This window comes from Ornithorhynchus anatinus, chromosome X1 (genome assembly GCF_004115215.2).
Source record: "Ornithorhynchus anatinus isolate Pmale09 chromosome X1, mOrnAna1.pri.v4, whole genome shotgun sequence".
Lineage (NCBI taxonomy): Eukaryota > Metazoa > Chordata > Mammalia > Monotremata > Ornithorhynchidae > Ornithorhynchus > Ornithorhynchus anatinus.
Genome location: NC_041749.1, coordinates 96570276 through 96582839, shown reverse-complemented (window position 1 = coordinate 96582839; position 12564 = coordinate 96570276). Strand labels below are relative to the sequence as shown.

The 12564-nt window shown below is 40.4% G+C and overlaps 1 protein-coding gene across 9 annotated transcripts in view; it reads left to right on the top strand.

Moving 5' to 3' along the window:
• ITPR1 (inositol 1,4,5-trisphosphate receptor type 1) overlaps window positions 1-12564 on the top strand; it is a 336719-nt gene that overhangs the window by 18609 nt on the left and 305546 nt on the right. For all 9 annotated transcript variants that reach the window (XM_029050132.1, XM_029050131.1, XM_029050126.1 and 6 more), the window contains 2 exons: window positions 2826-2932; window positions 8282-8352. In XM_029050132.1, coding sequence (XP_028905965.1) covers window positions 2841-2932; window positions 8282-8352 — 163 coding nt within the window. In that variant the 5' untranslated portion in view covers window positions 2826-2840. The remainder of the gene's footprint in view (window positions 1-2825; window positions 2933-8281; window positions 8353-12564) is intronic.

The following is a 12564-nucleotide window of genomic DNA, read 5'->3' as shown; positions in this document are numbered from 1 at the left end:
TCCTCCCCACAACGAGCTCACAGTCTAGAAGGAACTAGTCCAGCTGGGAGGTGATATGGGCTCAGAGTTGTCATTATTTATTTTTGTTCTAACATATGAGGCAATGGATCCTTGAAATCGTGTATTAGGAGAAGCACCGTGGCCTACTGGATAAAACGTAGGCCTGGGGGTCAGGGGACCTGGGTTCTAATCCTGACTCTGCCACTTGACTGCTGTGTGACCTTGGACAAGTCACTTAGCTCTATGAGCCTCAGTTCCCTCACCTGTAAAATGGGGAGTACATATGGGGAGCCCCATATGGGACATGAACTGTGTCCAACCCAATTAGATTGTATCTACCTCAGTGCTTTGTGTAGCACCTGGCACATAGTAAGTGCTTAACAAATACCATTAAAAAATGTAGAGAAAGAATTGGAGTCTGATTGTGGGAGGTAAATGCGACACCGGGGTCAAAGATGACACCAAGATTGTGAGCTTGTGGGACAGGAAGGAGGATGGTGATGTTGTAGGTAACTTCCTAGTAAAGTCAGGGACCAAAAAGACCAATCGAATGCTGGATGCTGGACATATCAGGAACGTGATAGAAAATAAGACAAAGATATAGCTTTGTCACTATATAAAATCATTGTATGTCTGTAAGGTGCAGTTCTGGTTTCCACATTTTGTGAATGAAATAGAGTTGGAAACTGTGCAGTTGAGGGTAACCAACATGAGAGGAGGGATGGAGGATAGGCTGAAAAGTTTGGAATTTGTCAGTCTGGAAAGATGGAGGCTGAGGGGGAGTCTAATTGAGAATGCAAAATCGTAAAATACGTGGACAGAGAGAACATGAAATAGTTGTTTGCCAATTCCACAACAGCAGGAAAAGTATCCACCTATTGAAGCCTGAAGGTGGTAGGTTCAAAACAGAAGGAACACTTCTTCACATGGTAATCTTAATAATGATAATTGTGGTATTTAGGTGCTCACTATGTGCAAAGCACTGCAGCTAAAATATAAGCAGATCAGGCACAGCCCCTGTCCCACATGGGGCTCACAGTGTGAGGGAAGAACAGGTATTGTATCCCCACTTTAGAGATAAAGTAACTGAGGCACAAAGAAGTCAAGTGACTTGCCCAAGTTCCCACAGCAAGCAAGAGGCAGAGTAGGATTAGAACCCAGGTCCTCTGACTCCTGAACTTTCTGCTAATGGTAAACAGATGGAATTTGTTCCCGGGAGCCCAAAGGAAGTTGTGCAGCCTGAACCTATCAGTAGGTTCAAGAAGGGTTTAGATACATTCCTGGACAAGAGGGAACTTTACCGTTGCAGGGGTTACCATCCTCTACCATTCCTTCAGGTGTTCTGTTGTCACTGTCGGAAAAAGAATGCCCAACCAGATTGAACCACTGGTCTGAACCAGCTGTGGAACTTTTTTTTTTAACCAGGTTGAAATTTATTTCAGGAAAATCTAGTCCAGACTGAAAGTTTAATTTTTATCTGCTCGGTTTCAAAGTCTAGTTATTAGTTCCCATTATTCCTAAGTAGGCTTTGGTGCTGAGCCCTTTCACAGCAGAAAAAGACCTACTGAGCCTAATAAGATGTAGAACGTATAATCCAACAGACTTCAGTGTGTTTATCAACTCTTGTACCGGACTCTCCCACACACTTAATACAGTGCTTTGCACACCGTAAACGCTCAATAAATACCATTGATTGACTTCAAGTTAGTTTGGTGACCTTAATGCCTTATGAGAATCTGGTTTGGGTAAATGCTGAATTAACTTAAAAGGTTTGCACCCATATATGGGATTCCTATGTTCCCCTTATATAGTTTATCATATCTGCATAAATTTTGGCCTCTCCAGAGAGCACACTTCTTTTGAAATTGTTGGTGTCTCATGTTCAATGACTTGTATTAAACCCAATGCTCCTCTTCTGCAAAGGAGATGAAGAGGAAACCATGTCTATTTTTTTTTCCCTCTGTTAAACTGAAATGTTATAACAGGGGTTTATAAGACTGAATTAGAAACATTAACAGTTTTGGGGACAATACCCCCAGCCCAACTGTGGATTTTTTTGGATACATGGTGCTCCATTCTCCTTTATATATATATATATATATATATATATATATATATATGATTGATATATTTGTGAGTGAAAAAAGACCACAGAGTGGAGGAGAAAGAGTATCAGCATTCTGTGAAGGGAATTTTGCCTCACTACAGTGGGGTTGCTGCTTTGCCTTTCCTAGAGAATATGGTGCTGGAAAAGAATTTAGAATAATTTCCTTAGCAAAATCTCCTCTCAGAACTAATTTGTTGGTAGCTAACTTTACTTTTTCTCTATTAAAATTTAATTCCGTTCTTCTGATACTTTGAAATGTGCACAGTACATCATTTTTATGCCAGTCACTTTTTTTTCAGTCAATATTCCCTCAAGCAAACTCTATATATGCTCATCCCATTCATACATCATTTTCACCAACTCCTTAATCATCCAAAGTCTCTTTTCTGAGTTCTTACCGAGCTCCTTCCAGCCTTCCCATTCAAAATGTATTTGCACTTCTGAGGAATCATAAAGCTGTATGTGGTACAACAGATGCAGTTGCAGCTGAAAGGTCTTCATCTCTGTTCAGACATTCTGAAATGCATTTAAACAAATAATTTTTTTTTACTACTCAGGTTCTTATGTCCTTGAAAATGTCTTGCCTGTCAAAATCCTATTTGTGTCTGATTTTGAGGTCTCTCAAAAATGATGTAGAAACGATTTAAGGATTTGTTTTTTGAGTTGGTGGTTCATCGTCTCTTTTGTTCTAATAGTCTTTCACATTTCTCTTGTTTAGATCATCAAGGAAGACATGTCTGACAAGATGTCTAGTTTCCTACATATTGGGGACATTTGTTCTCTATATGCAGAGGGATCGACGAATGGATTTATCAGCACCTTGGGGTAAGAGCAATTTGAACCAACTAGGGTGGGTTTTCATAGCTCTAGGGCATGCTGGGACTAAGTATTTAAGACTTAGTCAGGTGTAGAAAGTTCTCTGACCCCCCTATTCCATATGGGGAGTCAGCCAATATTTCTAGTTGAACTTAGAATGTTTAGGTGGCCTTGTTTATTTAGCTCATCAGAATTCTGCTAAAAGCTAAAGTGGAACACTAACACAATATACCCTCTGCAGATGGTTTTAAGAGAAAACAAGTTCAGGATCTGGGTCAGATTACAAAGATATATGGCACAGTGAAGGAAGGAGAAGACAAATCATCAGTCAATCCCTATTTCTGCCCACACAGAAAGCTTTTAGTCTGGTTCAGACAAACTGTAATGGGGACCAGGATAGTGAGGAGAATTGAAATCCCTCAAATAATACAAAACCTTTAGCATTAAGCTTGTGTCCCCCATGAAGCCTTCTTACAAGAATGAAAACCAGTGGAATGTACTGGTTGTCTTCCCCCCTCACACACACATACACTCTCTCTCTCTCCCTCTCCATTCTTTGCTCTGTCCACACTCTGAGGTGGAAGCACCAGAAGTAGGATCTGGATATTTCCCCAAACTGGATAATCACAGATTTGCTGCTGCAGTTATTTACAATGCTAACTTAGGTACAAGTTATTCTAAAAATAGATGGGAGAGGGGAGCTTGAAAGCTCTACTGAGACAGTCATTTTGGCACAAGAGCCCGTCTTTCAATCATATCTGTTTAAAGGATACTGCAGTGAGTTGGGCTCTTTATTCATACCTATTATTATTTCCTGGCTGTCATTTAGTGAGACATCTAGAAGGAATTTGTCAGAGATGATAAAAAAATCAATTAGTTGATCTGATTATATGTTTCCTGACCTTCAGAAGCGGCAGTCCAAAGCAAACAGTGTCTTCATGTTGGTGCCCAGAGCTATTAACCCCATGCTTCCTGACTTATTTCCCTCTTCCTCTTTCTCTGGGATTCACTCTAGGCTTTTCATTAAATTGTTTACACTACTGCTTCGTAGATCAGGAGATAGGTCCCCAGGGAGTTTGTAGATAGGTCAGCCGGTCACTCTGGGCCATTTCAGATTCCAAGCATTTCTTACAGCCTTGTGTTTTCATCTGTATTGGAAGTAATCAGGGAATAAAACATTCTCAGTCAGTGGCATCACAAGATGGTGGCACCCTTGTGCTTTGAAATAGAAACCTCATTGGTGCTTTAAACATGAACTATGTTTCCATGTTAACACGCCATCTCTAAATTAGTTCATTTTAGAATGAATTTGGTATTTGACCTGAAGAAAGTCAGAAAATTCCAGATAAGGAATCTCTTTAGTCCTGGCAGGACATAATAAGAGGGGAATGATGGTGGGGTAAAGGATGAAACAGCTTTGCTGTTCATTTCCCTGCTTTAAAAACAAACCTCTAGTTTTTTTTTAAAAAAATCTCTGCTTCATATTTCTATAAGATGTATCTTCTTTGCTTTACTGCCACTTCCTCGTGTTGTTTTCTAAACACAGACTTACTGCTCTTTGTGGTCATATAAATCACCGAGGAGACTATTTAATAGGTCTGCTTTTTTTAAAGTCAAGATAACTTTTAACCTTAAATCTATTGCTTTCTTCATGTTAAGATCATTTATTTCCTTAGCTTCGCTGCTGAAAGATGCCTTTGCAAGATATCTTGTGCTTTTGACATGAGGGTTTCTTCGGTAATATAAATAGTGCTATGTAAAATTACAGGGAAGCCTGGACACTCATTTTAAAAATGCTCCATTCATTTTAATTTGGCAGAAGGGGTTTAAAAATTGATGAAACAGAGTTCAGCTGCAAGATTCTCATTAAGAACCCTTATTTTCAGTCTCCTTTCTGACAATTCAAAAGTAATATCTCCCTAGTAGTTATAAATTCCAACTTCTGAGTGCTCACTTCTAATGCAGTGGATTTTATATGCAGTTCTTGATTTCTATGTGAAGCAAAGAACTCAGAAGTAGTTTTACTTTATATTCCACCCCTCCTCCACCCACCCCCCACCTCCCTGCTCTGACAAATATAGCCTGCCTGGGGGACCTTAGAAAAGGCCTGGGGTCTAATATTGACTGTGCTTTTAAATAGATCACTAGTCCAATTGACCTGAGTGAGTAAACCAGCCCTTGGATTTTAGGAATTTTCCTTAGAGCTGGTGGATTTTTGGTAATTTTTTTGCATCTTAATGCTTTAAGTCATTTATTAAATTAGGGCTTCAGGTGACCTGAAAATGTTAATGTACCTAAAAAAATCTAAGGGAATAACACTGAATCACCTGGCTAGAAAATAATAATAATTATTATGGTATTTGTTAAGAGCTTACTATATGCCAAGCACGGTTCTAAGCACTGGGTTAGATACAAGGTAATCGGGTCCCCGTCCTATACGGGGCTCATAGTCTCAATCCCCATTTTACTGATGAGGTAATTGAGGCACAGAGAAGTTAAGTGACTTGCCCAAGGTTACACAGCATACAACGTGGTGGAGCCAGGATTAGAACCCACGACCTTTGACTCCCATTCTTGCCACTAGGCCATGCTGCTTCTTTCACATTTCTACCAATGTGCTAGATCAAACCCAAGTACGTTTTTAGTGTTGAGGTTCTTTCCTAGACAGTCAGTGTATATATGTCTCAGAAAATATATTGTCCTGTAAATTCAAATTCACAATAGAATTGAAAAATATTAGTCCTTGCAGATACAGTGGCTCTCCCGAGTGCTTAGTACAGTGCTCTGCACACAGTAAGCATTCAGTGAATGCCATTTGTTCCCCACTGAATTTGAACACAAATAATAATGAAATAAAAAATAATAATTGTCATATTTATATGCTTGCTATGTGCCAAGCACTGTACAAAACACTGGGGTAGATACAATATAATCAGGTCCCACATGGACCTCACAGTCTAAATAGGAGGGAGGGCAGGTATTGAATCCCCATGTTGCCAGTGAGAGAACTTAGTCACAGTTAAGTGATTTGCCCAAAGTCTCACAGCAGGTACGTGATGGAGTCGGGATTAGAACCCAGGGCTTCTGATTCCCAGGCCCGTGTTCTTTCCACTAGGCCATGCTGTTGCCTAACACATGAACAGTCAACACTACTCAGCACAGATACTGATTCTTAGTATACCATTTCATTGGATTACTGAAATCATTATAAAAACTGCTATTAAAATTCCATGGTACACAGTTTCCAGCTACTCCAGCAGTAAATAACAACCTGACACCCTATTGCCTATGCTGAGGTACTTAATGATGATGATCCTGGAAACACTGTCAGTTCTTCACCCAGACTGTTTGATTGTGAACCCCTTGAGGGACAGGGACCACATCTAATCATCACCTGTGTCTTCTCTTCCAGTGCTTAGTGCAGTGCTCTGCACAGAGTAAGTGATTAATAAATGCTAGTAATATGAACAGCCCCAATACATGCTCATGTTGGGAGGATAAGGGCACATCTATTTCCAAAGAGTGTTTTGTCTTCATTTCAAATTAAGGCACATATGCCTCTTTCTGCCTCTCGGTGCTTATCTCCACTCATAAGTGGCACCACTGTATCTGGGAGCTGATGGGAGGCTGAATTCATACACACACACACCCCCGTCCCCCCCACACCCCTACCTTGATTAGCTGTTGTGTCCTGCAAGGTGCTGTGTTGGATGAATAAGGTGGCTTTTCCTTGAGCAACATTTCCGTGCTAGCAGTTTGGTACAGTTGAGTGCTCGCTGCAGGGACCCCTTGCCATGTGAACCCCAGATGTGTGGATCAAATCTTTCTGCTTTCCCCACCTCCATGGTGGCTCGCGGCAGGGCCATCATAACAGACGCCCTGCAGTGGCAGCAGATGTGGAACTCTGACCTTCCTGGGCTTTTCTGCTCAGGTTGCATTAGTGGAACAGCTGCTCTTTTTCTACCTGCACATCTCTCTCTCTCTCTCTTTTTTTTTTCCCCCCCTCTATGGAATTTAAGTGCTTACCTTGTGCCAGGCCCTGGACCAAGTGCTGGGGTAGATACAAGGTAATTAGGTTGTACACAGTCCATCCCACATGGGGTTCACAATCTTTAGCCCCAGTTTACTGATGAGATAACTGAGGCACAGAAAACTTAATGACTTGTCCAAGGTCACAGGCTCTGTCCGCCAGGTCAAGCTGCTTCTTCCCTTTTTGAACTCACATGCAGGCCAGGTATTTTTCCTAGGACTGCTGTATAGGTTTTGGGCTGAGTGGGTGAATCTGCCATATTTGTTTGCTTATCCTTAAACTGATGCGTTTCATCAAATGTGCTTCAAACTGACATCTTATGATCACTCGTGGCCATCTATAGTCTCTCTTTTTTGTTCAATTTTATTTATTGAGCACTTACTGTGTGCAGAGCACTGTACTAAGCACTTGGAATGTACAATTCGGCAACAGATAGAGACAATCCCTGCCCACTTACTGACACTTCACTTTTTCTATCTATAGCCTTATCTTTCTTACTCTGCAGAAGGGGAACCAGGGAGGAAGGTTTGGGGTGACTTTTAAGGTTCTCTTCCAATCGATCATTTTCACCATTAGCCTCCTGATCACTGACCGTGACCTGGTATGGGTGGATGGGTGGGAAAGGACGACATAGATATCAGCTGGGCTACAGAAGGCAGTGCATCTGCTTCTGGTTACAGCATCTGTGACCTAATGGTCTTCTTTACATCAGAGAATAGTATGACATCCTTTACGCAGTTAGTGGATGGGAGAAAACCATAGAGAACATACCCAGATAACTGTGATTTCAACTGTAGGAGCAGAGCTGGCGGTTGTCATTGATTTAGCTCTGGGAACTATTTAAAGATGTTGGCATGGGTTGATTCCTGGGAGTTGGTATTGATATGGCATTGGGTAGAGTAAAGGACTAGATCTTTTTATTTTATATCACGTCGAGGATTCCAGTAATAACAATTATGGTATTCGTTAAGTTTTTTCAATGCACACGCAGTCAGTGTTAAGTAAATACCATTGATTAATGTGCCCAGCACTGTACTAAGTGTTGGGGGTAGACACAGGTTAATCAGATTGGACGTAGTCCCTGTGCCACATGGGATTCACAGTGTAGGAGGAGGGAGAACAGGTATTGAATTCCCATTTTACAGATGAGGTAACTGAGGCACAGAGAAATTAAGTGACTTGCCCAAGGTCACCCAGCAGATAAGTGGCAGAGCCGGAATGAGAATCCGGGTCCTCTGGCTCCCAGGCCTGTCTCATTCCACTAGGCCATACTGGTTCTCATTTCCTGAACTGGCTGAATATGTAACTGATGCTTTCTTCCTTTGCAGCCTTGTGGACGATCGATGTGTCGTGCAACCAGAAGCAGGAGATCTTAACAACCCACCCAAAAAGTTCAGAGGTGAGGTAACTGAATTGTGCTGCAGTGACCTGTTCCATATCAACACTTTGAAAGACTTAAGAATCCTTAAAGAGCGCTTGTGATTTTAATGATAGTTTACTTCTCTATTGAAATGGGACTACTTCATTTCAAAGTAAGAATTTACTTTTCAGTTTACTTTTTGCCTGAAAATGTAGTTTTTGGGAGAAAAATGTTAAATGCCAGGCAAATTAAGATATTCAGTGGATTGCTTCTTGAAGACTTTGATTGGCTGTCTCTGATTTTTTACCAAGCACTATTTAAGTTTAAAGTTGTAGTTCTCTGCAGTTACAGTAATAGGAGTATGGATTAGATCCCATGGAGCGTTTACTTCAGCAGAACTTCCTATGCCTGATGAACCATTTCTTCATTGATATCTTTGGTTATGAAGAACACAGGAAATGACTTCTTAATGATTTCATTTTTGGCAGTTAGAGAAGAGAGAGCTGGGCAGTTTGACTACCTATACTTGGATTTCTTCTACAACTTTGCATCAACTCTCCAATTTTTTTCTTAACTCTTCAAGTAAAATTTTTAAGAAGGCATAAAAATCATACTTAGGGTGGCCACTTGAATGACAAGTCATGCTGTCCTTTTAGTTGTCTTAGTAGGATAGTGTATTCCTGAGAGTCTTAGTCTGAAAGAACACAAGTTTTTTAGAAGGTGGAGTGAGAAGTATAGTACTTTATTGTGAGGAAGCTAGGGGAACTTTGATTTTCGGGGGAGACCATATAGAGAAGGAGGCAGAAGCTGAAACTAGGAAGGAAATTTGGCTCCATGCTTCATGGAGTTGGTACAGGAGTATCTCAAGGAAATATTTTTACTTGGCTCTGGGCACCATTTTACTGTTTGGTTAATTTTGCCACAGGCTTTGGCCTGGGTTTCTGGATATGAAGTGGCTTTTTGCTTTATTTCTTCCCTCATTTTACATCCTTGAAGTAAGAATTAAATATATATATAGACAGGAGTATCTGGACCTGGCTTTCCCTAGGACTGTTCATTTCTGTGCCTGGCCCAGAAGCTCCTGAGGTATGGCTAGAGATGATATCTTCCAGACCTAGAGGTCAGCGCTGCAGGGGAATTTCACTATACATGTGCAAAGCCCAACAGCAAGGTTTTCTAGAGAAGATAAACTCCGGCTTTCCCAGAAGAGTTTGGGAGTCAGAGGAGTAGGAGAAACAACAGTGAGGAGATTTCTGTTTATTTGATATTAATAAAATTCAAATACCACATCATCATAATAACTGTGGTATTTGTTAAGCGCTTACTATGTGCCAGGTGCTGTACTAAGCACTGGGGTGGTTACAAGCATCCTACAAGGGGTTCACAGTCTCAATCCTCGTTTTACAGATGAGGTAACTGAGGCACAGTGAAGTGATTTGCCCAAGGTCACACAACAGACAAGTGGTGGAGCCGGGATTCGATGAAGTAGCAGTCTAGTGTTTTGTTGGGAGTGGAGGCATTACTTTAAAAAGGACTGATTAGTTTCAACTGTTTTGGAAAGAAGCAGGATCTAGTGGTAAAAGCATTAGTGAATGTGCTTCTAGTTTTTGCATGCTAGACCAAGAGGCCTTCATTTCCCCTTACTCCCTCTCACTTCTGCATTGCCCTTGAACTTTGATCATACCCTTTATTTACCGCCCAGCACTCAAGTACACATCGTTAATTTATTTAAACATCTTTCTTCCCCTCTAGACTGTAAGATCCTTGTGGACAGGGAACATGTCTACCAACTCTCTTATATTGTACTCTCCCAAGCACTTAGTACTGTGCTCTGCACACAGTAAGCACTCAATAAATATGATTGAATGATTGCTACCGACTTAATGACCTTGGTCAGATCACTTAAACTTGTTGAACCTTAGTTTTGCCATCTTTAAAGTAGGATTGACTGTCTATTACAGGAATGTTGTTTGTCTGAAGTGAGATAACAGAGCGAAATAACTCTGAGGTCTGGGGAAGAAAGAAAATTTGCAGTCCAAAGTAGTAGCATTGTAGAGCATTGTAATCACCTGAAGAGGGGAGGGGGCTGATTTGGCTGAAGGTACCCTCTGCCTAAACCAGTTCAAGGAGATATCATTAATGGCGTAGTGTTATATTTTCAGGAGCTAAAAGGTATTTTAGCAGATTTTGCCAATATGAAAAGTAATGAAAAGGAAAAAAGAAAGCTATGTCCAGTTCTCCAATAGCAAGGGGGTTGCATTGTTGCTAAGTCCCGCGCTAAGGAGATTTCACATAATAGTTCAGCCAGTGTCACACACCTGCACACAAACTATTTCTTCCAGTATCACAACACTCACTATCAAAACAGGCATGCATTGCCGCATAAACGTTTTCTAATTTTCCTAATCAAAATGAGTAGTGAAAACACGAGTTGTGGCAGTAACTTGATTGGTTGACAGTATTCTCAAAGAGGTTATTCTTTAAAATTGTATGCTGCTTTACATTTGTGAAGAAAACTGATTTCAAATGAACAGTGCTTAAAACCTGGCAAATGTAGGTCAGTTACTACTTAAAATCCACTTAAAATGGAGATAGTTAAAGGTGCACAGTACTGGTAGATTTCCTTTGATAGTTGATCTTTTCTCCAAGTGAAAGGCAAGATGTTCACTTCAACTAGAGGTAAATTTTCTAAGTCTTTCAGAAGACTGCACTGTGATGCAGAATGAATTTTCCAGTTCGTATTTTTCAGGGCTAATTTTATAGGCCTGTCTTTTGAAAGGCATCACTGCCTTTACAAATACGTGCGCATTTGAACTTGATGTGTTTGTACAATAATTTCATTGTGTGGAGTACAGTTCAGTAATCCATAATTATTTCTAATCTGTATTTCCTGCTGTCACCAGTTCACACTGGATTCAATATATACATTTGAAAAAGAAGTAAACTGGAGAACATCTGAATAGAAGAGATTTTTATATCTTAAGCAGAGCAAAGCTGCATTGTCCTTTTGATTTTTTTGGTACATCATTGTTTGCTTGCCATATTGTTTTATGTAATGAAGATTACTACCATTTATTCTTAAATGAATGTGAAAGCCTTTCACTGATAAGTGGATTTCATTTGTAACCCAGGATTCATTAAAATCAGGTTTTGAAGATTTTTTTTCTATGTTGCTCTTTGTTTCCATGTAGGATTTTTTATTTTTCCATTTCAAAATGAGCATTGCTATGAGAAGTTTCTAATCTGACATTCCAAGTGACATCCTCCTCCTCAAGTGAAACCTCAGTACAGAACCAAAATAGCTTGTTATTACATGTTCAGATATGCTAGCAAAGAGTTAACCCATGGGAGCATTGGCATTTCTCTGATGTTTAAAACTAAAATCCTGAAATAAATTGCTATTTTATGCTGTGAGAATATATTCTCTCCCAACTACATCTGCAGGAATGAAACATTGGCTCCACATCTGTTGCACATCAGCCAAATCCATTGCGTTATCTGAATTAATTTTGGACAGTAACATTATCCCCTTTGAAGTGATTCAGAAGAACGGGGCTGTTTTGTAACCCAATTACCACCATCATTTTTGTTTGAAAGTGGTAAGATTGCTAGGTGCAAATTGCCACTGAAGCTTATGTAACAACAGTGCTTTTTCTTATTAAATGGGTTTTATTGCAAGAAAGTGACTTCCTTAACTGGATGCGGGAAGCAGATTGTGTGGAGTAGGTTTTGTTTTCTCAGTGTCAGATCCAACTGGCATTTCACTTTGATTTTAACAGTCTTCCCTCTCCAAACTTTAACCTATAGGTTTGTTTTGGTCTTAGTATAAATTGAGATGGTAGGAGCGGGACACGTCATTATGCAGTGGGTGGTGTGTGCTAATCTTTTTCATTAGATTCAGGAGGAAGTGAGGTTGTCTCCTACTCCTCGATTTTGACGTCCAGAACAAAGTGCTATTCTTGAAACATGCCAACTGCATAAAAGGCTTAGGGCTAAATTCTGGGTTTAGGATAAGTTTTTGTTGGTGGAGGTTTACTGACCCAGGAGTAACCCCTTTGTTCAGGGATGGAGGTTGTCTTAGAGGGAGAGAAACTTGTGGAACTGGGCTTATGAGAAATGGGAGAGGGAATAGGGGATGAGGAAAGAAGAGATCTGTGAATGTATATTCTCATCATTCGCTAACATCCTGCTAGACTGTAAGCTCCTTGAGCTTCTTTCTCTACTGCACTCTCCCAAGTGCTTAGGACAGTG